This window comes from Astatotilapia calliptera, chromosome 7, assembly GCF_900246225.1.
Source record: "Astatotilapia calliptera chromosome 7, fAstCal1.2, whole genome shotgun sequence".
Lineage (NCBI taxonomy): Eukaryota > Metazoa > Chordata > Actinopteri > Cichliformes > Cichlidae > Astatotilapia > Astatotilapia calliptera.
In genome coordinates, this window is record NC_039308.1 from 33,890,026 (window position 1) to 33,917,281 (window position 27,256).

Below are 27,256 nucleotides of genomic sequence, written 5' to 3' on the forward strand. Positions count from 1 at the left end.
TTTGCATGGAGTTAAATTTACCGGTGTTTGTGGCATCTCACCGAACATCAACAAAGTGTTTGTCAGGTTCATTTCAGACTTTTCAAATCTATCTGTTTCAAACTTGCTCTTTCTTGTGCAATCAGCTAGTTTTAATAAAACTTGGAGTGATCTTCGATTACATCAAGAGTAACAGAGCATTAGTAGTAACTTTGGTCAAAACTCCTGCATTCTTGCATTCTTGAGGTTCTCCATGTAACTGTTGCTGTTTTGTGCGAATTGATGTCTGCCTGGATCAGTGCAATAAAAAGCTCCAGTGAAAACAGTAAGAAGTCTACATCCTTTTGATCCAGTTATGTCATCCATATCATTTCATATTTGCCATTTAAAATGTATTACTCCATTCATCCACAGAGTTTGGGCTCTGAATAAAGCTTTCCTGCAAGGTTAGAATCCTAACACCATTCATCATGTCAAAGTTAACTTCAGATCAGATCTAAGCAAGCTTATAAAGATTATTAAAATGAGCTGAAATCACAGAGAAAGACTTGCTGTTTTAGTTTAACCTTTTGTGGAAATGAATGGGTGGCAGTGGCTGATTGGTTTGGTCTGCTGTTAAAAATCGATCTAAAGATGGATTTTTAAAATCTGAAGACAGAGCATTAGATGTTGAACTGGTTTGTTTTCAAATGATGACATTATATTTTTCTGTATAAATAAAAGTTTGATTGAATAAGCTAGTCAGATAAAGTCTTGTGTACACAAATGCTTCAGTAAATCTATTCGAGACCTGTAAGATATTTTCATGCTTTCACCACTTTTTGAAGTTTTTTAAAAGCTAAATATTTTATTCCTAACTGAAACCGCAGCTGGTGTAAAAATGCAAAGATATAAAAATTTATGAAATATGCACAATGTATATTTGTAAATAGGCGAGAAATGTCCAAATTGTTATTAATGCTGTGGTCAGAACAGCTAAAACACTATTGGAACACCGTCGGACAGGGCCCTTTTAAGACGTCGTAGAAAATTTTCTGGAAGAATAAGCAGAAACTTTCTTAAAAACAGCATCAATGCAGGGTATTCAGCAATGTTTGATGTCAAAATAATCAGATCTATCCACCCTTCTAACTGTACTGACTGTCAGGCAGACTTTTAGACGTCGTGACCAGCTTCACAGCATGAACTGTTTGTTGTAGATTAAGAAATGGCACGGGCCGCTGCTTTGCATGTGTAAAGACTGGCGCGTGGCATCTGGAGATGCCTGCGTGCTTTATCTCTCTACTCTGCATCACTCTCCATAGTAACCGGCAGATACCATCTGTCCCAGGGGGAAGGTAAAGTGAGGGTGAACAAAAGAAGTCACGCAGCACCTGCTGGGCGTAATAGACACATGTTCTACTCCTGCAAAGATTATTTTTGTAAGTTGTGTTTAAAACGCAGAATTGTAGACAGACTGCGTGGATCTACGCTAAATATGATTGTTATGTAATGTGTATCGCTCTCTAACTCAAAAACGTATTTTATCAGTGCAAAAATATATACAAATATTTTGTTTTTATTCACAGAGCTTAAGTCATCTCTGCAAACACTAAAAACACATTTCTGCAAACCTCTGAATTATCTGCCACCTTTGGACATTTCCCTTTATAACGCAGAGGGTGGGCTCTGTTGAGTCGCCGCAGGTCACCAGTAAAGAGCTTTGAACACCAACACCTGTCGCGCACTGCCGGAGAGTCCACCATCTGGCAGATGTGCTTCACCAACAATGGGTTGGTATCGATTTGCACGCGCCTGGCCCGTGGTGATAAGAGCTTATCCTTCCTAAAAGTAGATGTGTGTTTTATTTTGTATCAGCTAGATCCAAATCAAACTTTGGGCCAGATGACGCGCAGATGAGGACTGAAGTAAAAACAAATAAATGACCCTGTTTGCAATAATGCAAAGATAAGCATTTTGTTGTTAAACGAAACACTTGGGGCATTCTCGTCTGATTACAGCTCAAACTGAGAGTGATTTTTATTTGCCTCTACTTGTTTGGGGAGATAGCCTTTTACATTTTGCAAGTTTAGACTGTGAAGTCTCATCTTTGGTATTCTAACTTAATCAAAACTCAGACAACAGACTTGCGAATGTTGAGACATGTCGACAAAAGACAAAAATAAAAAAAAGCCCTGGGGTCGAAGATGACCTAGGTTTAGGAGAACGAGAATGGGGGCTTGGAGAAGGGGGGCTTGGAGGAGGGGGTCCCCTCATAGCGACAGTTCTCCATCTGCCACTGTGCCTTCCATAGAACAATAGTGCTGAATCAATCACCACCGACCTGTGTCTGCACCTCCAACCCCCTGCGCAATTTACGCAGCAATGGCAACAGGTCTGACCTGATGCAAGATGTGTTTTGGATTATTATGCAGATGAAATGGCACCAAATAAGAGAAGAGAAACGGCACTAGAAGTGAACCGAATGAGGCAGGATCGTGCGTAAAAGTTTCGGAGTGAAAAGAAGTTGTGGATAATAATAAAACCAGACACAGGTCAGGTTACTTGAACTGGATACTAAAAATTACCAAATAATGACAATATGTTACATTGAAAGTGCCTAACGCGTGGAGCAGGTGAAATGGAGTCCTGCGTAAAAGTTTGTCGGGACCACTTAAATCGCAAATGAAAGCATTTAGTGGAACTATGGGCCAAATTCCAAGGAAAATAACTTTTAAAGCTATTTCTGCGTAACTCGCGTGGCTCCTGAACTCCCCAGAGTAAATAAATAAAACCCGAGGAAGGAAGGATTTGGGGGCCAGCTGATGGCCACGTGGTTCGCGTGGGCCAGCACTGCAGATTGTGCAGCACGCACTGCGTTCTGGCACGCGCTGATGATTTGCATTTGTATAGAAGACCGTGACAATAGAGGAGCTTCTGTGCTTACAATGGGGCAGTTTTATGGCCAGCCTGTACTCCACAGATGGCATCATCCACCTGCCCTTTCTCTGCTGCTGAGAGGGAGGAGGGGAGCTTCACACTTTCGCCATTCTGCTACTTAGATTCTATCAGAAAAGTATAAAATGAAGGAAAAGACATTAGAAGTTTGTCTGAGTTCAAAAAATGTTTTAGTAAAGTTCACAAAGACGTTTGTGGGGCTAAAAGTGTCCATAAGTAACCTTTGCAAAGATTTCCGAGTAGCTATATGCGCATTTTACTTCAGTTTGTAGTTTATTATGAGTACATGTAAAAAGACAGGTGCACGATGTGTCACTGCAACTTGAATCATATGCTGTGTTTTGAGTGCGTTGCACTAAAGTGCTGCAGAGTAATCAAAAGCTTTCTGTAATATAATTAAGCAATTTTTAGCTTGCAGGGCAAGCTGCTGCGTGCGTGCAGCCGGGGGTGTGAGTGGCTCGATGACCCCCATCAATCTGCCACGAGCCGGAGTGTGACAATAGCATTATCATACCAATACACCATTCAGCTTTAGCCAATCAGGGCACAGAGCTTTCACTGCGCCGCACGAGCTGCAGGGTATAAAAGAGAGTGACCGCGGCTGTGAAAGCACTCTGCTCTCCCTGCGGATTTACTCTTCAGACTTTCTCGAGCTTTTCCACAGCGGAATATCCTCACAGCCTTCATCATGACTTTTGAGGAGGTCCTGATCCAGAAACCCACCGAGCGTGCTCAGTGCGCCGGCACTGCCCTCGAGGAGGTCCTGGTGACCGCCAAAGACAACGACTCCCTCACCGTTGGTGTCTACGAGTGCGCAAAAGTTATGAACCTGTAAGTATGAGACTGCTGGAAAGATAAAGTTTACTACGTGTAAACTCATTTAAACGCTGATTTATTCAGTTGTGGGTAGAATCTCATGGATTTTGTTCTTTAATGTCCCCACAGAGACCCGGACAGTGTGTCTTTCTGCGTCCTGGCCATGGATGAGGAGTTTGAGTGTGACATCGCCCTCCAGATCCACTTCACCCTCATCCAGTCCTTCTGCTTCGACAACGACATCAGCATCGTCAGAGTGAGCGACATGCAGCGTCTAGTGGAGATTGTTGGGGACAAGGCGGAACAGTTTGAAGATGCGCACTGCGTCCTCATCACGGTATGTAGAGCTCAGTAGCAGCACTGTGAAGAATTTCAAGGCTGATTTTTTGTTTTTATTTTTTTGTGCTTTCTGAAAAGAAACGTGCGACTAAATCTGCTTTCCTCTTCCTGTTTGATCAGAACCCGGCTGACGGGTCTTGGGAGGACCCCGCTCTGGAGAAGCTGCACCTGTTCTGTGAGGAGAGCAGGCATCTGAACGACTGGGTTCCTGAGATCAGCCTCCCCGAGCGCTGATCTGGGACCTGCTCCTCACTCGCTCAGATGCTGCAAAGCTTCTTATCTGGAAATACTCATCCTGATGGACAGGATGACCCTGTTTCTGCTCATCCCTGGATACTCCTGAGGAGGATTCCCGTCCAGGCAGCACGGCGCCGGCCCGAGGGGCCCCCGTGAACCGTCGCCTCTTGTCCCGTCCATGCCAAGATGACTCTCATTCTTTATGTGAATGAGGTCGGGCATGCCACAAGAGCGACGCATCGACCCTCATTCTTTGTGCGGATGAGGTTTGGAGAGGAAGGAGAAGCGATTTCTGCGTCCTGTGGTTCCACAGAGCAAATGTCGCACGTTGAAGCACGCGCAGCAGGAGAAGAAGCGGTGCTGAGAGAGAGGCCTTCTTAGAAAGGGACTTTTTAAGGATGTCCTCTTCGCTGAGCAACATGACATCAGTTGCAGTCAGCGGAAATGTTTCCCACTTTCCAGAATTGTCTTAATTCTCTAAAGGTTTCACTTTAGAAATTTAACAATGACAAAATATTCTAAAACATATATAGAAAACAACAAAATGTCTATATTCTAAAGGTTTCACTTTAGAAAATCGCTCAATTAACTTAACGTCATGAGAATTTGTTAGCTTATCCTATAAATATTTTACTATGTAGCCTGTAGTGAAAACAAAAAGAAAATAAAATTTGACTTAATGTGTTTGATCTTTTTGAGGCAATGCTGGAAACTAACTTGGTGTTAACTTATCAGCTGTTTCAAACATTATTGGAAGCTGTAAGTGGAAAATACTCAATAAAACTTGAAAGATGAATTTTGCGTTGTGTTTTCACTTGCAGTTGCAAAACTCTGTTTTTTGTGCTTTTTCGGGGTGTTTAGAGGGAGGAGGGCTGAAACTAACACAAGCTTTAAGCTCCCTTTGGGTGGAGAGACGATACGGCCTGACATCTGAGGGAGGAGGGGGCAAACACATTCAGGCCCTCCTCCTCCAGACTTCATCTGCATATGTATGGCGCAGAGCACAATAGCGGGGCTCCCGGCCTGTCAGCTCCAGCGGTCCGAACAGAGTGCCTATTGTTTAGCCCGCAGATGTCTTCCCTGGCCACGCCGCGCCATCTGCTGCTTCCTGCAGGTTGGGGTCGGACAGGGCAGGGCTGGGAGGAGTCGGAGGGGTTAGTCAGTACAGTGCTGAGTGAGGTCTGGCTGGTTTGGGCCGGTTTTGGGGAGAAGAGAGGGTGGGGGTCCTGACTATCTATGGTATCCTGCCAGCTGCTGTCGGGACTATTATTTACTGGCAGGCACTTGGTGAAACTTTGGTAAACACAGCACAAAGACAGGAGATCAGCTGTGTTTGGGTGCAGCAGCAGAACCACCTGCTCTGCCTTTAAAATGAAATTTGCATCAGGCACCGCTCCTTACTTTAGTTACACTTTCGTGAACAGGGCATAAGCGTTGTCTCTCATTTAATGTACGTCCCATTCTCTCTCTCTTTTTACAGCTTTTATATTGTCTGTTGGGCTTTAGAAAAAAAATATTTTATGTGTTTAAATATTGCTAAAAAGTAATAATAAATGAATGAAAACACACATTCCTTCATTGATTACTACCTTTGTTTAATTTCATTAGGCACTTCCATGTTTATTTAACATTTAGGGTATTCCAAACAGTGCAGAAGGTGACTGGGGCATTGCTGCAGGTTGACACCTGAGTTGCATTAGGAGGAGTGAAACAAATTTATCAAAAGCTAAAAACTGTAAAAGCTACAAGTCATTTAAAAATGTTCCTGTTTGTTGCAAGTTGGTATAAAATAAGTCTGTGCAAAAGCAGTGCTTTATTATGAAAGCACACATAACTTGGAGGTGTGCCTGAGGCCCCTGTAGGCCCGGAGCCCCTCCCTCTTGGGGTCTCTCACCATCCCTCGGACTACTGGGGGAGAGTCGCAGCCCTTCTTCTTCTGGGCCTGGTGAAGCAGGATGCGGTAGACCCCGGTGACAGGACTCCGGCTGTCTTTCAGCGGATTGTTTTGCAGGTGCTCTGCGGTAAAGCCAAGCTTCTCCAGCGAGCTTCTGACCTCCTCCACTTCCTCTTCCAGGCTGGTGTTCTCCGAGACCATCAGGCTCCGCAGGGTGGTCATTGAGTCGGAAGGGAGAAACGACCAGGGGAACTCCACAGGTAAGAGCCAATCACAACCCAGCATCTGGTCGATAGCATATCGTTCACTGGGGACCAGCTTCAAGATGCCTTTTATGAGCCTCTGACAGGGGCCTGGCACCCAGGGGGGGATGGTGTAATTGCCTTCAATGACGCAGCGCCGCAGCTTGCCCATGGTTTCGGCACGGAACGGCATGGTGCCGGTCACCATGAAGAAAAGCAGGACTCCCATTGCCCAAACATCTACCGGAGGCCCCAGGTAGGACTCATCCCTGAAGAGCTCTGGGGCTGCGTAGGGCGGCGAGCCACAGAAGGTGTCCAGGGCATTGTTGCAGTTTGACATCTGCGTGCTGAATCCAAAGTCAGCCACCTTCACGCAGCCGTCGATGGTGAACAGGACATTCTCTGCTTTCAGGTCCCGGTGGATGATGTTGATGCTGTGCTGCAGAGCAAAACATAAAGAGAAGGTTGGAATTTCAAACTGTAAAGTAAATGTGAGGTTAGACTTTCACTATTAAAGTTGCATCTGTTAAAAGGCTTTTGGGAATTTAGATGTACAGCTGGATGGCTGTAATGAATTATAATTTTAATGGTGACCAGTTCAGTGACCGCACAACTTTAACATTGTTTTGGAACACAAAAAAGTGCTCTGAGCAGACCTGCACCTAAGCTGCCCAGGTTACAGCTAAACCCACAATCACCCTGAAAAAAATCTAAAGTGAAAATTAAAATATTCACTCCAATGGTTTAGATAACTGGGTCAGCACAAAGGCTTGTTTATAATCATGTTTTTGCATGTTTTTGATGTATGTCTCCATTCTCCATTCCAAGATTTCATCTAACGGACCCTATTTTCATTCTTCTAATGCAACCTGACTATAAGAGTTGAGTGTGAGTCACTAAAATAATATCTTATACAATAAGATAAGGAAAGAACCCTTTTATGAATAAATATGAGATATATATTGGATCTTCATCAGGTCTTCATCAGGATTTTCCTGCAGAGAAAAAAAATTGGGACTTGCCAAAGAGGTTTTATTCTTTCCCTAAAAGAAAATCACCAAGACTGAAATAAAAATATTAAGCAGGATTTTATTTACTGAAGCATAAAGTGCATCGAGTATTTCATGGCCAAAAATAACAGTACATTTCCTCATGTAAGATAGCACAGACTTGATGCCACTGTCATGATCCTGGATATTTGACCCAGTGCTTCTGGCTTTAGACTCTTTGTTGTAGTTCTTTCAGTTTTTTGCGTTCTTTACAGTTATCCCCCGGATGGTTTCCAGTTTCCTGGCAATGTCAGATGTTCCTTTGTTTGGTTACTTCCTGTTTTATTTTGCTAGTCTCTTGTCTCCTGTGTGTTTAGTTTTGATTCCTCTTTATGTCATTAGTTTGATTCTGTCCACCTCTCTTTATTTTTCCAGCCCTGTTCTTTATCTATAATTACCCACCTCGTGTGTGTATTTAAGCCCTGACTTTGTCATCAGGTCTTTGTTGTGTCATTCTGGTTTTTCCCTGGTGAATGTCCTGACTTTTAACCTTTGTTAGTGTGCTGATGTATGTAAACACATCAAGATGTTTTTGGTGTTTTTCCAGTCAGGAAAAACACCAAAAACATCTTACAATACATACATGTCATGAGGGGTTATGTTTTTATTAAAATACCTAATATAATAAATGCATAATGATAAACTAAAATGAACCGTGAAGCTGATGAAAATGAACCAAAACAAGCAAACTCACACTAGAAATTTACCAAATAAAAGAAAAGATAACATTTCAAATAATTTTTTAAAATGGGTAAAATTATAACAGCTCTGTGTCAGACATGGTGGGATTAGCTGTTAGCTGATCTTTGACCTGCCAGCTTCTCAGTAAAAATCCAGTTTGCGTTCCTGTGTGAACAGGGCAGGTTATAATCTGGCTTATTCACAGTGAGCCAGCGTCTGTCATGTGTCCTGCCTCCTGCACGCTCTACCCAGGCAGCTCCCTCACCTTCAAACCAAACAGAGGACTGCCAGCAGCCATGACACATCTGAAGCAGATGACATCTTGTGTGTGTCTCACATGTGAGAAGGTGTGACTTCACTGAGCACATAACTAAACTGCATGATGGGAAACACAAGCAGCATCTTGCTCTGAAAGCTTTCAACATCACTGACCATATGTTTGATGGCAGAGAGGATCTGGGCGAAGGTGATCTTGCTGGCATTGTCTGACAATTTTCCCTCGCTGCATATCCTGCTGTGGAGGTCTCCTCCTCCTGCATACTCCAGCACCAGGTGGAGGCGTCTCGGCGTTTCCACGACCTCATACAAACGGATCACATTTGAGTGGTGCAGGGCCTCCATGCTGCTGATCTCCCTGGAGAGAAGACGCTGGGCTTCAGCATCCAGCCTCGTCCTATCCAGGATCTTCAGAGCCACTTTGTCTGTGAAAGATTGGACAGAATGACCGTGTCATGGTAACATAACTCCAGAGAAGGTGTCCATGACATCAGAGGCTGAAAGTCGAACAGAAACTGAAAGCTTACACAGAAACCGGAGTGCTTTTGCATTGCATGGAGATACATGGAGAGAGTAGTTAAATGAATCGGGAAAAAAATGTCTTTAACTAAAGAAGTGACTGCGAGCAGAATTCTTTTATTAAATTTATAACATATGGTGTTAATTATTAAGTAATGATCAAAAAGTTAATAAAGGGTTAGCTTGCTGAAGGTAAACCTGAAATCCCAATGTTTGAAATTGTTTAGCTTAAAGCAGGATAAGATGAAAAAGGACTGGCATCACCAGAACAGCATGTTTATATTATATAATATATAATCAGCTGCAGTTGATTGGTCCTCTTAATTAATTTATCCAGATGAACCACCAGATATCAGCTGCTTTTCAGACTTGACTCCTTGGAATAGAAAAAGTTTAACCAGGTGCATAGTGGAAGGCAACCTGTCTTTGAACATTTGCAGACCAACACAAATGGCAATCAGTCTCAGACAGATTGGCAACTGTTTGCAAATAACTGCCATCTAATTTATAAAAAAATGCTAACATGTTTCAACCAATATGAGTCGGTCTTAGGCAATAAGTGCAACTCAGCTGCGACATGTCTCTTTGCAATAGCAGACTTTTCTCAACTGTTTGTCAGCTGGTTGTATTCTGGTTATATTCCTATGTAAAAGCAGGTCTTTCCAAGCACTTATGCCATTTAGCAGTTTAAATATCTAAATTTCTGTTTCAAATCTACGAGATTCTGGCTAGAATCAAAATAATTCATATGAATTTCTGTGGATGAAGACGGCAACAGATTTTCACAGTTAAATGTTGTATTATCACAAACAAAATTACATGTAATTGTCAGTTTGACCCCATTCAATTCCCAATCGACAGGGGACTGATTGTTTCATTCCCATTGCCCTTCCTTCTTACTGCTTCCCATTGCAAGTTGTTTTGAAGATGGCAACTAACTGCGAGTAGTCACAGACCTGGCCATTTGAAAGGCAGCAATTTTGCAGTAACCTGTTTTCTCTAGCAGTTCTTGTGGTTCTAGTGGTTCAACCACCATTAGCAGTTTTAAGTCATTGGATTTGTGCTTAAATGTTGAAGGTATTTATAATGATACAATCTGTTTGTGCTTTGCAAATGTGAAAATCTCCTCAGCTTAACTTTGCTGTATGTTGAATGTGTTTGTGGTGGACTGTTTTGCAACACATTCAAAGAGAAGCTATCTCAAGCTATGTGAATAATTGGATCTTTTCAGGTCAGATTTCTGCCACCTGTCCTGAAACGACTCAACACATCAGGTTTGGAATCAGGTTGCAGCTGTTCTGCTGCTGTATTTCAGTAATTTCTCCTTTTAACTGAGCAACTAAATTTGGAAACTGTGTTGCATAAAATTGCTCATTATTGCATGAGCTGTGTTTTTTTCTCAGTTTCAGGCCCATCAAACATCAGACGTGTGTAGTCTTTAAAAAAGGTTTTCAAGTGTTGTCAACAAAGGGCTGCAACCAGTTTAAACCTTGCATATCCACACTCTATTCAAGCTCTGCTTTGATAGGGTTGAGTCTGAGACAGAGGCAAAGGAAGCAAAGGTAAAATATAAGTGAAGATTATCTTGAAGATTCAGAATATCCATCTACCTCTCGTCAGAGCGTGGAAAGCCAGTTTGACCCTGGAGAATGTCCCGTAGCCGATCTCCCCGCGGACCATATAGAATCCAATTCTGCGCCCTATGATCAGCTCCTTGATGGTCTGCTCGTCCTTGCACATATCTCTGGTGAGCTTCTCCAGGGGAGTGAGGTTGTCTGTCTCCTCATCCTCAGGCCCAGCATCAGAGCTGTCCGTCAGGCTGTAGAGGCTGTGGTGGAGCCTGGCGCGCGCCACCTGGTACTGGCCTCCAGGCATTTCTGCAGCAGGCTGAAGATAGTGGTGGAGTCATTAACAGTCCATCTTATGTAAGTTACAGTACAGAGGAGCATATAGAAGTAAACTAGAGGGACAAAGGTGTTGTTTTTTACTTGATTCCTGATATTCTCTATAAATTTCCCCAAAAGAACCACTATTAAGTTTTGACACTTATTTCACTGAAACCAAATCGCTCAAGTAAAACATTAATTAAATCTGCAACGTATACATGTTTTATACTGTTTTAGAAGCCTAGTAGTGAAATGGTTGCAATAAAACAGTAACACACACAAATAACTACAATGAGAAATTTTCTTACCAAGTTTCTGCATCAAACCATGGCTGCAGAGCCCCTTGCAAATGATATTAAAAAAGGGGGTTATTTTTTCTGTACAGAACCCTAAAAAATGTCTTCAGAGCAGCGTTGTCATAGCCTCGCTCTCTTCTCAGTCCTCTAAATCAGATGACTACACACTCATGGCAAATCACATGCAAGGCAGCGTGGTAGGGGGAGCGTCACAACGATTAGTAAAGTGTTCAGTCAGTGTGGGCATCTCTGGCCACACCCCTCACCTTTGCTTATCTTCAGCCTCTTTTCATGTCCAAGAAACGAAAGCTTAAGATGATGCCATGACCTCTAATCCTGCTTTAATCTGAGTCTGCCCCAGTCCTTTCATACAGCTAACATCAATTCAAACATCAAAAAAGGGGCCATAAAACAGATATGCACAAATAAGTTGTTTTTAGAGTTTATATGATCAGAATGCGGATTTCATGTCTAACATAATACACCTGTGCAACTGACATCCATGTGCTATCTAGGTAAAGTTGATCTCTTGGATTTTGTGAAGATGAAATGTTATGCAACGGCATTAGCAAATGTTCCCATAGAGATTAGCTCTCTATCCCCTTTAGATGCTGGCAGAACAGCACAGATAACGAGATTAGAAAGGTCAACGCCTCAGCAGGCATGAGCATCTTCATTCAGGTATGTCATCCCTGTGTAGAGTAGTGGAAGGACATTAATCAGCAGACAGCAGTCAAAAACCATGCAAATGTACAAAATCATAATTATTATACACACTGCTCAAAACCCCCTCAAAAAACAACACTGCCAAAAATAAATCATGCTGGATATTTATACTGATGTGTGCTGGGTAACATGTTAGGAATAAAAGGATGAATAATCAGCCTGCAGAGGACTGAATTCAAAAACACCCTGGAAATCAAAGTGAAAATGATGCAGCAGGCGAGTGGATATATGAACGTGTGAAGTTTTATTTTTACTGTGCAAAAGATGGAATCGTGACACTAAGGGCTAAGGCTAACATAAAAGCTAGTAGCAAATAATCTCCATCCAACCAGCCAAAGCTTGATTTCCAGCAATTAATCGAAGCAGTGCTGAGCAGACAGGCTTGTAGCACTGTAGCCTACCTGTAACTGTTTCCACGTGTAAACCGCTGTGAAGTGCTCTTACAGCTCATTTTCACCAACTTTGTTATTGGCTTTGTGTTACTACTTAATGCTTTCTTTTTTAAAGAAGCTGACAATATGTCACACTGACAACACCCATGCTGTTCACACAATGATACAGGAAGTATAAATTGCTGTGTCATCTACTTTATTCTAAACAGAGCTGCAATTTATAAAAGAAAAAGAAGAAAAGATTTGAAACAGAGGAGCTGTGCCCGATGTTTCACTGGATCAACTGAAGTTTTTTTAATACACATTTTCTTACACAGTCTATGATACACACAAAACATTAGCTTATGGCAAGACACTCTGCTAGTTGAAGACTTCTGTCAATTAATAATGCTCAGAACAATAAACCACAGAGAAAATGCATCTATATGAACACAAAGAGAACTCAGTGTGAATTACAATAACCTTGAAAAAAGGGGGATAAGTACTATTAATGATTTCTTTGAATGAAAACAGATAAACAGATTTACATCCTTGAATCAGACTGCCCTTTCAGCCAATTCATTCACAATCGCACTACTCCACCTACACTCTCTCCCTCCATCCTTCCCTGCAGGCGTCTAATTGGATTAAATCCTTAGACAGGAATACAGCATGTGTTTGTACTTTCTTTACACTGGTCACCTGCAAGAAGAGCACTGGACTTGCAGTCAAATCTAGTCACACTGCACAAGCACCAAGTAAATGTCCTGTTGAATATGTAAGATTGGAAATTTCAGAATGCTCTATGGGAATCATGCACGTCCACTGGCAGGTCAGCAGCTCGTTAGCCTCTAAACAAATTAAATCTTTCTTCTCTTTGGACGGCTGTCCAGGATGCTGCTGGCACGCTGATTCTCTTCCAGCTCTTTGATTCTCTGACGCAGGGCAAAAATCTCTTTGTTCTTTTCCTCCTGGAAAAACTGCAGCTTCTGAGAAAAACATAAAAAGACATACAACACACTTCTGAAAACACAAAATCACTGCTGACCTATAAAACACGCCCTGTAAATACTAGCTTCTATTCTTCAGATTAATGCCAGGTAAACGAGTTTAAATGAAAAATCTAGTCTGCCATGTGCTTTGCACTGAGTGGCTGCTGAAGCCACTCAGTGATATATTCATTGCTGTTCATGATTTCATGCCTTTTGAAATTATTTTCTTATTCAATCATTTAAAGCCCAAAATGTAAGAAAACACATAACTGAACGGTTTCCCCCCTAATGAAATAAATTTTGAAATCATAATAATGAAAATTTTGGTTAGCAGTTTTCAACAAAACACACAAAACCCTGTCTGGGATTTATGAGATACCAAAAATAACCCAAGCATTAGACATTTTTTCTGTAACATAAAATGAGCAACCAACTACCCCACTTGAAGGAATGTTGTTGCTAAGTGGCTAAGTACACTCACTGACTAGTTTACAGAGTACATCTACTGGTTATTGCACATATCTGACGTGCCAAACACATGGGAGCACCTCGGTGCATTTTAGCAATGTACACACAGTCAAGATGACTTCCTTAAGTTCAAACCAAGCACCAGAATGACTCAGAAAGGTCATTTAAGTGAATTAGAATATTGGATGGTTATATCTAGTGTGCATTTTCTATATTCAACCAAGGCAGAAGCGCATCTCTGAATGTAGATGGAGGACGGTGACACAAGGTGATACCGCTGCCATCTAAGAACAGGAACCTGTGGCTACAGTTCACAGGGGCTCCCCAAAACTGAGCAATGGAAGATTGGAAAAACGCCTGGTGTGATGAGTATTGCTCATACCAAACTGGTATACCTAATAAAGTGGACAGCTAGTGTTAACCTGAAGGAGGTGTTTGTGACAGTCAGCATCAAGATTAACTGTGGTGCAGTTCATTTATAGCAATGAACCTAAAGTTGCCATTTCACTTCTTGGAGTTTAATTTATGCTTCAAAAATGATCCAGCTGACACTTTCGGGGTAAAGACATGCCCATGTTGAAAGCTGAGTGGTCAAATAAGACTAGAAAAGCAACGTATACAGGCAGTCAGCCTACCATTTAAGTGGGAATTTATGTCTGTTAAAGCATTACAAAGGCTGATAAAGCTTACACAGCATACCGGGAAGCAGCCTGATGACTTAAAACGTGTAGACTAACAAGATAAGATTTCTAGTTAAGACTTAATGGACTTTGCTCTACTCTTAGTTGTAGTTTCTATGAGAAGGATACATCAGTACATCAGTAACAGTTACACACATGGTGTTTACTCACCTGTGCTTTTGGAATACGGTAAATCACACCAAAACACTCAGTTATAGATTGACAACAGTTTAAACAAGGGGGTGTAACAGGTTCTGTGTGGGCTGCTTACCCTTTTAAAGACACTCTGAGGAAGGTTTGGGCCATGTTGCTGCTGCTGCTGCTGTTGGCTCCACTGAGCTGAACTCTGAACTCTGGCTAACTTTGCACCAAACTGCCAAAAACACAGAGCAAAACAATGAGCTTGTAACTGAAACTAGACACTCAAAACCAAAGCAGAGTTTATTCTTATTTCAAAGATTTAGACTCCTGCTCCTGCCTGTGTTCTTAATATTATTCATTAAAATCACACACAATTTAAACCTGATTATTAAACATCATAAATATATTAAAAGCAATGACAGATATTTATGTAGATCTATGTTAATCAAATTAAGTATGATGGTTACAATTTCAATTATGTTATTTTACCTCCATCTGTAACTTGAGTAGCTCGTTCTGACTCTCCTTTTCCTGATCTTTTAGTCTCTTCTTCATGTCCTCTAGATCCAGATCCTTTTTCTCCAGCAGCTTCTTACATTCAGCATCTTTAGCTTCCACTGAATAAAACAAATCACAGGCAGATTTCTCTGATTTTGTCAGTAAAAAACTGATGTAAAGTAAGGAAACTTCAACAGATCTGTTGTTAGCTGTCCGTGTTGTGCAATAGGACTCAAGGACCATAAATTATATAAATAATGTGTCAGTATTCCCTGAAACATTACATAACATCTCCACTCTCACTTATTCTGAGTCTTACAACCCCCTCATGCACTCAATGGAGTGTGCTCCCATTATGCATATAAGAGCTCAAGGCTGTCAAATTGTGAGATAATTTGCTTGATGCTTTGTCTCACTCTGTCTACAGCCATAAAAAGCAATCAATCAACAAAACAAGTGCACGTGTTCACAAAAACATTTTTTAGAATCAACAAAACTAAAGATTTCCTGCAAATCTGAGCAAACTGTAAGTTGTTTGATGCCTTTAACAGTTTCTGCAGAGCTTCCTGATCAGAGTAGCGAGCATGTAGCTAAATAAGAGGGAGAAGCAAACCCTCTGCAGACTTTATTAAAGCTGCACTGAAATGTCTAAATGCACATCATAAAAAGATAGACTATGAAAGGATTTTGCAAGCTGACAATGCTTTTTTTTGTGTTGGTGTGTCTGCAGGCAATGCGATTTAGGTATCCCATTTATCAGACAGTGTTTGGAACTCTTCCATCCTACTTGTTCTCATACATTTGTTGTAGCATGTCAGGGTGTAATGGGTTCATTGGACATGAACCAGTGTCTCAGTGCACTGAGCACTCTGTGAGGCCTTACACTGACTAAAATACTCCCTGTGGGCATCCTCCGCCTCCCTGCCACACTGCTGTCTTAGATCCTCTAGCGCCCTCTTGTGTCTCCCTTCTTCTGCTCTCATTTCTCTGACCAGCCGCTGAACTTCAGCTTTTCCAACCTGATAACAGCATACAAAGGCTGAAATTACTGCTGCGCAAAGTTTTAGCACAGGCTCCGACAGGCTCATACCCCTCAGATGTTTTCACTTCTAAAGATTTCCTCTCAACATACTGAAACCGAGTTTGATCGACAGCTCTGTCACTTGCAGGCATATTTTTGTATTTAGATAACATTGACACACTTATCATGATTTATTATTGTTATTATTACAATTAATCATTAAAGTTATAAATTTGGGTAAATCCAAGCATAGCTTCACTTGTTTCATACTTGGCAATAGAGTGCACTACGAAGCATGTGTGACCTGCCCAGGCTTTCTTTGCCTCTAACAACAGCATCAATAAACGCTGTTGTTGAAGGCAAAGAAAGCCCATGGCTCCGAAGAGATGTAAAGAATATTTTAAAAGTTGTTGCAGCAAAATGAAACACTGGTGATCCAAACAATGCAGAAAGAAAACTCATAATCTTGTACAATTTGATTATTATTATTATTATTATTATTATTATTATTATTATATTTTACCTCTCTGTGCACTCTCAGTGACAGCTTCACTTTATACCTCTTAAACTTTAATCATGATATTTTTGACATCATATGCTACGCATTAAGAAGTAAAAAGTAATTTCATTATTAAATATTCTGTGACAAAATAGGCTGATCAGTTCTCTAACCTGTCTGCTATTAGCTACAACAGCACAAGACCTGAAGCATTATGTTGCACTAAATGGGAAATTTCTTTACACTACTTGGCTCTAAGAAAAGTAATTATTAAAACACTTGTACAAAGCAACCTTTAAATCTGAAACAAACCCAAAGCCTCTGTGAAAACACATTTATGTGCGTTCTGCATCATCTGCCGAACGCTCTATTGCAAATTTCTGGCACCCTGCTGCATTGCTGTTCACGACAAAAAAGAGAAATTGATTTATGACTTTTAGATAACATGGTGCAATCCCAACGAATACAACACCGCAGCAAACTGCTTAGCCAAACACAACAGATTGACAGCCAAACATGTCAACATCATATTGTAACATCTGGATATAATCCAGGAAAAGGCACCTTCCTGCCTCAAGGTGTCTTGCATAGAGGCAGCATCAACTACATCCAACAGCAAGACTGAACAAGACTGCCACATTACATGATCAAAAAAACCAAAGGAGAAAGTAAAATGTGCAGGTATAATTCTGTGTTTCTCACTTGACCAACTCTAGGAAAAGCTTTGTATCATTTCTATGATAGATGTTCATCAGTTTAACCCTCTCAAGGCAGGCGTTGCCGATTTGCAACAGTTAAGAACTAACAACCGGATTAACCCACATGCACATTTTATGAGGTTTTTTTACTCAGAAGTACCACTGCAGGACTTGGTTGTGGATTAGCAACAAAAAATTTAATTTGAGCCTGAGAGGGTTAAGTTCCTTCACTCATCATAAACAGCTGAACAGGTTCTCAGACGTGCTCAGTCCTGTATGCTGAGGTGCTCAGACGTCACTAATGTCGGTCTTCGTGTTTCTAGCACCACCAAATTTATATAAAGTATTGAAAGTACTGAGCCTAGACTGCTTATGAAACACATGAGCACCACCACATAAACAAGATAAAGAAAGATTTGGCCCAACAAGACATGATCTGCTTGTTAAATTTGTATTTTCAAAACTTTGAAAAGAAAAATCAAACACAGAGAGCATATTGGTGGTAAGACCATCTGTGGCAAACAAAAAGTGTCAACTTACAATGGTCTTTAAACCAAACTCGTTTTCATAACCTGAAAACCTACTCTGGATATGTGTTCAGCATATGTTATTATGGAGATTTAGCTAGGTAGAAACACTCTATGTACCTGATAAACCCTTTAGTTTTGCTTTGTAGCCTAACAGTTTAGGTCTAAGGAGCCAGAGTGATTACAGGAAACACCTGTTGCTTGCTCCTACTTCTGTTCATACCTCTGCTGTTCTCTCATTCTGCTGTTTCAGATCTGCCATATCATTCTTGAGTCTCTCATTCTTCACTGAAACATGAAAAAGATGATATGGAGTCATTTTCAGTTGATTATCACCCTATCAAAAATATATAAAAATATAAAGGTTTTACATATCAAGACATAATAAAAATTATTTAGTCCTTATTTAGTGCACATCGCAGCAAATTCCCCCACAAATCAGACCATGTAATGCTCAGAGAAACCTCAAACAACCCAGACAAGCCTTATTTTCACATTTCAAATGTTAAAGTTCGTGACATACAATCAGAAAAAGACTGAACGAGTATGGCTTGTTTGGAAGGGTTACCAGAACAACCCACATGATTTCTTGAACACTGGTTTTTGGACAGCCAAGACCAAAGTGAAGATGTCTGGCCATGATGTGCAGTGTCACATTTGGAGAGAACTAAACACAGCATCTCAATAGAAACACCTCAGGGTTGATGGTTTGGGCTTCCTCTCCAGCATACAGGACCAAATGTGCAGCCATCTCTGCGACAGCTAAAGTTTATCCAAAACTGGATACTGAAACAAGGCAGTAATCCTAGAAGAAAACAATTACTTCAAGTTCTTGCTACTAAAACTTGTTCTACAAACTGCACAGGGTGCACTTAGTCTTTAACACAACATTTCTGCATTCTGGTTTAGTTCTTAAATAAATAACAACACAATATAATATGTCACTAATATGTCACATGTATATACCTCATTTTAAGACCTGCTAAGAACTATTATATTATTATGTCCTGATATGTAAAACGTTAGAGCTGACAAAGGGTACCTTTTTTTGCTGTATATATGTGTATGTGTGTTTGATATGTTATTAGAGATACCTCTGAGGTTGCACTGCTCCTGCAGAGTCTGCTGCAGTTTGTTCACTGTGAGAAGAAGGCTATCTTTTTCTGAAAGAGGTTCAGAAACAAAGTCTACTTTCATGCTCCAAATACATATATAAAACAGAAATAAATTTAATAATTTACAGAAAAAATCCCCAAATATTTAAAATGTTTTTCTTCTGTAAAGTGAATCGCTACCAAATCCGGCTTGTTATTAATATCTGCCAGATGGTATTTTTCTATGACATATGTGGAATTACAATGCTGGATACTGATATGAAATGTGGCTAAAATGTCAAATAATGAGATCAACAAGTTATAACATCTCACTTCATCAAGAGGATGAACCCAGGGCCTTCACCAAGGCCAGTATAAGCTGAATAACGATTATTTTTATATATGAATCATACAGCACTACTCCAGTAGGGCCCGATGAATGCAAAACCACCAGCAGAGGGAGATGTTATTAAACTGAATGATAGGTTTTGAGTTTTAACACTCACCCTCAATTAGGCTCTTCTCCTTGGTCTGGTAAAACTTCACCAGTCTATTAGCATCCTCCAACATGATCTCCAACATGCTGTTTCTGCCATTAACTTCAGTTATGTTCTGTTTAATAAAGATCCAGAGAAAATACTTTATTCCATAAAGACACATATGCACATATATAATAAAACACAAACAGTCTCAGGTTTATTATAAAGTAAAATCCACATTTATTACAAATGTATGATGTATGTTCATTAGGATTAAGTTTATTTACAGTCTAATCCCTCTTTTACTTACTAGGTTTCCTTCTTATGTTTAAGTGACTACGAGCAATAAAAAAAAAACAACACAAGAAAAAAAGATAGCTGACATTAATAAAAACATTTGAAAGCCTTCCTGTAAAAGTTCATAGATAAACTCCTAGTCTAACAAAGAGGCAGAAAGTAAAAAAAAGAGAAAGTAAATAGCAGATGAAGTTAGCCTATTAGCAAGTTAGCTGGCTAATAGGGCAATGTAAATTACTTTACCTGTTCTAGTTGACAAAACTCCTCCAGAAATTTCTCAAGATTAACGCAGTTTAACTTTGTCATATTTTAAGCCCGAGAGCAAGTCAGTATAGTATTGTCTTTATTATCTTCCTCATAAGTGATGTTAACATGATGCTAACAAAGACCCCAGCTCGTTTGGGCATACAGCTAGCTTACTAGCAGTGAAGCGGTTTCTCTGCAGTGCTATGATTATTTAATATTTAGTAAAATAAATAAATAAAAATCTGCAGTTTATATAAATTTCACATAAATTATTACCTTTAAGAGAAAAAAATGTATATGGTGACAGTTGTTACCATGTTCTATTTTTTTTATTATTGTAAATAAAAAAATATATATTGTGACTTGTCCCCAATTTAGAATTTTTTTGATATTTTATGATTTTGACTTACTCAGAAGTAACCCAAAAATCAAGATACTTAGTAGATTGTGGGTTTTTACCAATGGCTGTAGAGTCACTGGTTTTTACATAAATAACGCAGAAAAACAAAACACATTTTAGTTTATTAAGACACATAAAGTCAAAATCTGATTTTTTATTTCATTTATTTGAAAATATTTTTAGATTATTGCAATAACCATACAAATTAACACTGTTCATATACCTTTAGCTTTTACATTGCATCAAATGCATATAAGCCAACCAGAAATAAAAAACAAAACAAAACAAAACAAAACAAAAAAAACAGCAAAAGAATCCATGCACTATAAACACAAATACTCACTAAGCAAAATAATTTCAGTTCATATCGTTTTGGCTTTAGTTCTCAAAACTTTTCACAGTTTTTAAGAACACAATATGTGATAATATTAATATTAAATTAGCATCTTACATTGATCTCCTGTTTATCCTGTCACACATAAATCATGCTTTATTATTCTTTTTTTAGGAATCAATATGTTGACATACACTGAGCATTCTGAAAAGCACAGAACTGAATGCATTGAGTTTGCATTGAGGCAAAGTTGATCTGACAGATAAAAAAAATGTCATTCAAAAGAAAATCAAAAAGAAGGTTATTTATTTGTTTCTTTTCAAATATTGTCTTTTCATATGTACAATATGCACAAGGACGTGGTGCCTTTAACATTAATGCTGATTAAAATGTGAATCTGTAGCATAGAAGGTGTTGCTCGTTTAAATATTGCAGGGAATTGTGCACCTGCAATCCATTTTTGTCCTTGTTTGGCTTACAGCACCAAATGACAAAACATTAGCAAAGATTTAAACAAAGAGGACCACCAGGGATGAAAGGAAATTAATTTTTTTACTAAATCTTATAAATGCAAATAAAATAAATACATGTATACTGGAAGGTGCAGCAGTTTTCAGCTCGAGCGTTCCCTTTTAATGCTTCCCTTTTCTACAATCAGAGTAAAACACATTTTTATTCAGTTCCTTTACAAAACTCTGCCAAAGGATGCAGTCAACATTCAACCTCCAGATTTTTAATTTGCACACTTCGACACTGAATTACGGTGTGATACTTCCCAGAAGGTTAGCGGTCAGGTAGCCGTCTGGTGTCGGCATGTTCTTTGGAATTATCAGATGTGAGGCTGGAGCTGAATTTGGTGACAGTAAGAGACTGTTCTGTCTATCAACACCTTCGACCACAGTGTAGACAGGAGCAGGGATTGGTGGGGGCGAGGTGGTGTTTGATTCATAGGGAGGTGACGGAAATGTTTTACAGGGTTCAGTCAGGTCCCCTGTGGATAATTCTGGGCTTGTTTTTCCTGCATTGAGCTCTGAAGTGTAGTCTCTGTGATCTGCATTCATCACGAGGAGCTGAAACTCTTTCTTCTCTTTCTCTACCACAATTTCGTCCTCCTTCTCTTTACTAGGCATTTTCTCCCCCTCTGTCTGTTCCTCAGGTAAGAGCAACACCTTGCCCGATGACCTCACCTCACTCACCTGGGTGTACAAAGTGTCTCTGTCCGTTACGAATGAAGGAAGCTCCCCAGAGTTGCAGCTTTGGATGGGAGAGCTTGGCTCGGAGGTTGCTGCACATAATGTCTCCTGACTGAGGGCAAGATTTGGGAACAGAGGAAGGAAAGGTGATGGTTCTGGGTCGCATGGGAGATCTGGATCGCAGCAGCTTGCATGACCTGAATCGTCATCTCTGAAGACAAGTGATAGTGGGGAGCAGTTAGAAGTCAGGTGGTGGTTCATGAGACAGTCAGTGTCCAGTTCTGTCACTCTGTCGCTTTGCTCTTCAATGTCCAGATCGATAAATTCCATCCAGGGGTCGGAGTTGTAGAGCTCCGGCCTCAAATCAGGAGGACCACCCAGGATTGATGTCAATTCCCTAAGCTTCCCACTCTGTGAGAAAGAAAATATACCAATGCACTTAGAGGCCATCATTGCAATTTAAGTCTTGTTTTTAACCTGTAGACTGTACTCTAGTGTATAGTCATTCGAATATATAAATGTGTGTGTGTATATTATATATATATATATGTGTGTGTGTATATATATATATATATATATATATGTGTGTGTGTATATTATATATATATGTGTGTGTGTATATATATATATATATGTGTGTGTATATTATATATATATATGTGTGTGTATATTATATATATATATATATATATATATATATATATATATATATATATATATATATATATATATATATATATATATATATATATATATATATGTGTGTGTATATATATATATATATATATATATATATATATATATATATAATATACACACACACATATATATATATATAATATACACACATATATATATATATATATATATATATATATATATATATATATATATATATATATATATATATATATATATATGTGTGTGTATATTATATATATATATATGTGTGTGTGTATATTATATATATATATGTGTGTGTATATTATATATATATATGTGTGTGTGTGTGTGTGTGTGTGTGTGTGTGTGTGTGTGTGTGTGTGTGTGTGTGTGTATATATATATATATATATATATATATATATATAGTTTTGTAATTAAGATAATCAAGTTATTTTAAGTGTCACAACTTTGGATAAGCACCTTGAGAAGTTCAGAGTCAATTCCTTTAATTTTGGGTCCAGGAACAGGAGGCAAAAGGATAACCATCCACCTTGGGGAATAAATAAAAAAAGAATACTAAATTCCACACAGTGCATGGAAGAAATTAGAAAACAGTAAACACAATTGACGTCTGAGCCTGTGGTAGATTTTCAAAGTTAAGCAGCCAAAACCGTTTCAGCTTAGCATAAAAGCCTAATAAATCTAAAATGCTTACTTTTCTTGCTGTGATATGATAACCAACATCAGGATTCCCACTAAACACAAGGCACCAAAGATGAGCAAAGCCACCACGGGGAATCTTGAAACTGATGAAAACAATGGACACACACACACAAAAAAAAAAATCACATTAAACTTCACATAAAACGTGAAATAGTACTCAAATGTTAATTCATGACAAATATAAGATGATCTAAAACTGAAAAGTCTTTACAACACCGTTTACACCCGGTTCAAACACTGAGTCAAACAGTGAGTTTACCTTTCGATGGGATGTGAATGAAGACAGATTTGCTGAATTCTCCAAACTCTTTCCCACCGAGCATTTTGCACCGAACCCGGATCTCATGATTGATGTTAGTTTGAAGCCCGTAAAGGGAGCACCTTGTACTCAAAACAGGGTCAGCCTGTGGTGAAAAAAATAAGGTTTCAAAGTCTGACATTTAGGTTTCCTTTGACAACAATAAAAAGATTATTACCAAAATCAGCCAGTGTGCATGCTCCCCAAAAACCTTTTGAAAATGCATCAGAGCTCGATGGGTTAAAAACAACCCCCAAAACAAATCATGCTGGATATCTGTACTGATATGTACCGGGATAAGGTGCTAGGAATGAAAGGATGCCACATAATTTGATGGAAATGAAAATGATCAACCTACAGAGGGCCGAATTCAAAGACACATCAAAATCAAAGCAGGCAAGTCCATTTTGCCAAAATTCAACTGCAGCAACTCAAAATGATACCAGGTAGTTTGTATGGCCTCCATGTGGTTGTATGCATGACTGACACCATCATCATAACGAGATGATGGATGGTGTCCTGGGGGATCTTATCCCATATCTGGGAGTCACTGAGCTCGAAGGTGCAACCTGACAGTGTCAGATTGACCAAAACATAACTATTGGATTTAGGTCAGGCGAATTTCGGGGCCAGTCAGCGGTATCAATGTCAGACCCACAGGCTACCCTCGTGACATTTCTGATTGTTTGGTTAGAGACATTCAAACCAGTAGCCTGTTGGAGTGCATTTTGTACCTCGGCAGTGCTCATCTTGTATTGATGGCCATTGCCAGAGGTTGGACTACTTGTGCAACCTCTTTAGGGTCCAGGTATTGCCGCATGCTAACAATAGTGACACTGACCCTAGCCAAATGCAAAAAAACCCCCACAATTGCAAGCAAAAAAACCAAAAACCAAAAAAATAGGAGGTAAAAATGTTAGCAGCCTCCACCAGTAAAACAATTCCTGTTATTGGGGTTGTCTCATTGTTGCCCCTCTAGTGCATCTGTTGTTAATTTTAATAACACCAAAGCACCTGAAACTGATTAACAACCCTTCTGCTATTTAACTGACCAGATAAATACCCCAGAAGTTTGAAGTGCTGCTTTAATTTTTTTGAGCTGTGTATTAGATTCATGACACACCCACCATTTCCCACACCCTGGAGCTGTTGTCACGGTGCTGAACTTCATACTGCAGCTTCATCCACCCTGTCTCCACACCTGAAGATGGAGGAGGCTTCCAGCTCAACAGTATGTCATAGTGGATGCCAGTCAAACTCACATTCAGCAGCATCCAGTTCAGGCTGACAGGAGGATCCGGTTGCACTGCGGAACAGAAGGTCACTTTAGAGCACTTTTTCATCAGTAAGGGGGCTGGTGTCAGGAAGTCTTCCACTGGACTGAACTAATTAATTTGTTGAGTAATAACAGACGGATCCTTACATCACTGTCCTCGACTGTCTCTTTCACTGCCTACATGAAAGCAAGCAAAGACCAGGACATTGCAAATGATTGCTGAACTTGTTTTTACAAAGCAAATGGAATACAAGCACTGCTGTAATCGCCTCTTCTTGGAATTTGGCTGCAAGTCATCCTGAAGCAAGATTTCAAAACCTGACATCAAGCCTTTAGTCACATTCGGCCCGAGAGAATTAGTGAAGTCAGCCACTGATGGCTTGGCTCGCCGTCAATGTTCAGATTTAATCATGTTGAAACAGGAAAAGTTTTTCCCAAACAGTTGGCACAAAGTTGTAAGCACATTGTTGTAGATATTTCTATGAAAAATAGGCTTAGACTAAACAATAAAAAAAGGGGTGGGGGGGGAGAAAAAATGTTATGAAACTATCAGTAGATGAAAGTCATGTGTGCTCTGTGCTCTATAAAGATCCTAACTAAGCGTTTTCACAACAGTAAGTGAAAAACTTTGAGCTGCACGAGGCGTTAGAGGAAAAGCTGGAAGATATGTCTCTGCTCTATTTTTTAAATGTTCCATTTATTGGCCTTTGCAAACGTCAATACAGATAAGTCCTTCATAAATAAACCTTTAAAGCAGACACAAAGAGAGAAGAGGTGAGAGATATGCCGCCTGGCGGGGTGACGACAATAAACCAAACCTTTCAGGCTGACGGGTGAAAAACTGCATCCCCAGTTTTTCTTTTTGAGGAATACTGGATGTGTAACAATTTAGGAGTCGAGGATAACGTAAAGTAACAGATTATCAGAAATGTAGCAAGGCCCTGACCATGTAAGCGAGTCTCATATACATGCAAGAGCATTTTATAATCAATTCTGCAGGACACTAGAAATCACTGTAGCTCTGTTAAACCTGTTCTGCAGCTCCTATGAAGCCTGAAAAATATGCAAATGCTAAGACTCATGGGAGATGTTATCCATAATTGCACAGGCAATCATAGGAGGGATGACCTGAACTTTGGCCATAACCCTTTATGTTAACCAAAAATTCCCTTTTTGAAGTTTTCTCTAGCGAATTATAAGAAAAAGATCAAACAGAAACAAAATTTTGTAACAAAGATCAAAAGTATTGTTCACCCCTGAAAATGTCATATAACCACCTCGCGTACTTGTGATGCTGTGACAGTTAAAAGTGGTGACAGTGTAACATGCGAAAACTTTACAACTGTATCTTTTTATTAGTCTTTTCTAACATAATAATTTCAGTGTGTGTAAAGAGGCAGTGAACTCACCAATGTCATTAACAAAGAAACCCTTCTCATCATAGAGGATGGTCTCATCCCTGGAACGGAGCTGGACGTTGTAATATGTCCAGATCGAGGTGTGGTTCTGATCGAAAAAGCACTCGTTTGGCGTCTCGTTGCTGTAGTGAGGACATTCACTCCAATTTTTTGAAGACAGATGAGGGGGTCTGAATGGTGGGGGACAGGATCAGCGCATTAGTCAGTTACAGTAAGAAATCCATGAGCAGTGCAAGGTCACGAACAAAGGGTTGTTCCCATGTATGCATGAAATGCGATTTCATGGTAATCTGCAGATAAGATTATGACCTACCCTGCTAATAAATGGCATTTTGTTCTGAGGGGAATTATAGATAATAATGAAAAGAGGCAGTATGATTAACTAATCTTTTAAATATTCTGTTTGAGTTTTGAGGAATAAACAACTGTATTATATGAACTCATCAAGTATGACATGTATGTAAAATTAAAGCAATTTATCTAGTTTTTCCTAGTTTCACAATCAAGCAACAGCTGATAACACATAAAATACAGCCAAAGGATTCATGGGTCATGAAGGTAGTGCAGGTCGGCCTGGTGACAGTCTGGAGCTGGATTGGAACTGGGATTTTCATTATTCCTCTTTTATCTTTTTATTGCATTTGCTGACAATTAGAAAATTTACTTTGCCTGTGTGAAAACGTGTGTACTTAAAAAGAGTATTTAAGGCAATAAAGCGTAAACTGCCCGAAGTTAGGCGTGTTAAACGTTACAATATAAGCTGGACTTTGCTTTGTCAACAGAGTGAATGTCTGCACCATAAGTTTAAATTTTACGCATTGGAGGTATAAACCCAGTGGCCCTGATTGACCTAAGCAGCTAAATGATGGTTTATCTACACATAAAGTGTTTCTATTGTGTTTTTGCTCACTTAACAGGCTAAAAATACTTCTATTCTAATACTTTAAAATCATTTCAAAGGCTGCAAACAACTGGCGTTTTCCTCACACTACATATGTGTAGAAACTCTTTAAAGCTGTGCTTAAGAACCTGCAGATGTGCGAATGCCTGTACAAAACAGG

General features: G+C 39.6%; 4 protein-coding genes across 8 annotated transcripts in view; 1 reads left to right on the forward strand and 3 right to left on the reverse strand.

Moving 5' to 3' along the window:
- The first annotated feature begins 3,523 nt into the window (after window positions 1-3,523).
- On the forward strand, window positions 3,524-5,104 carry LOC113027367 (growth arrest and DNA damage-inducible protein GADD45 gamma-like). The gene is made up of 3 exons (XM_026176983.1): window positions 3,524-3,747; window positions 3,862-4,069; window positions 4,192-5,104. Exons 1-3 carry the CDS (start codon window positions 3,605-3,607, stop codon window positions 4,303-4,305), a joined length of 465 nt encoding a protein of 154 aa, XP_026032768.1. The 5' UTR covers window positions 3,524-3,604; the 3' UTR covers window positions 4,306-5,104.
- A 778-nt stretch (window positions 5,105-5,882) lies between these two features.
- Window positions 5,883-12,374, reverse strand: nim1kb (NIM1 serine/threonine protein kinase). The gene is made up of 4 exons (XM_026174451.1): window positions 11,164-12,374; window positions 10,580-10,856; window positions 8,607-8,875; window positions 5,883-6,883 (listed from the first exon to the last, which is right to left on the reverse strand). Exons 2-4 carry the CDS (start codon window positions 10,842-10,844, stop codon window positions 6,125-6,127), a joined length of 1,293 nt encoding a protein of 430 aa, XP_026030236.1. The 5' UTR covers window positions 10,845-10,856; window positions 11,164-12,374; the 3' UTR covers window positions 5,883-6,124.
- Window positions 12,375-12,448: 74 nt separating this feature from the next.
- Window positions 12,449-20,139, reverse strand: ccdc152 (coiled-coil domain containing 152). 2 transcript variants are annotated; one of them, XM_026174453.1, is made up of 8 exons: window positions 19,886-20,139; window positions 19,373-19,478; window positions 18,867-18,935; window positions 17,996-18,060; window positions 15,917-16,046; window positions 15,019-15,146; window positions 14,660-14,761; window positions 12,449-13,237 (listed from the first exon to the last, which is right to left on the reverse strand). In XM_026174453.1, the coding sequence occupies exons 1-8, from the start codon at window positions 19,946-19,948 to the stop codon at window positions 13,109-13,111; spliced, it is 792 nt and encodes a 263-aa protein (XP_026030238.1). In that variant the 5' UTR covers window positions 19,949-20,139; the 3' UTR covers window positions 12,449-13,108. The 2 variants fall into 2 exon arrangements, with proteins under 2 accessions (XP_026030238.1, XP_026030237.1); XM_026174452.1 differs by having other exon boundaries at window positions 15,911-16,046.
- Window positions 20,140-20,488: 349 nt separating this feature from the next.
- Window positions 20,489-27,256, reverse strand: part of ghrb (growth hormone receptor b) — a 31,254-nt gene continuing 24,486 nt past the window's right edge. For all 4 annotated transcript variants that reach the window (XM_026174460.1, XM_026174457.1, XM_026174458.1 and 1 more), the window contains 6 exons: window positions 26,187-26,365; window positions 24,629-24,807; window positions 23,463-23,607; window positions 23,196-23,286; window positions 22,961-23,030; window positions 20,489-22,226 (listed from right to left, as the gene is read on the reverse strand). In XM_026174460.1, coding sequence (XP_026030245.1) covers window positions 21,381-22,226; window positions 22,961-23,030; window positions 23,196-23,286; window positions 23,463-23,607; window positions 24,629-24,807; window positions 26,187-26,365 — 1,510 coding nt within the window. In that variant the 3' untranslated portion in view covers window positions 20,489-21,380. The remainder of the gene's footprint in view (window positions 22,227-22,960; window positions 23,031-23,195; window positions 23,287-23,462; window positions 23,608-24,628; window positions 24,808-26,186; window positions 26,366-27,256) is intronic.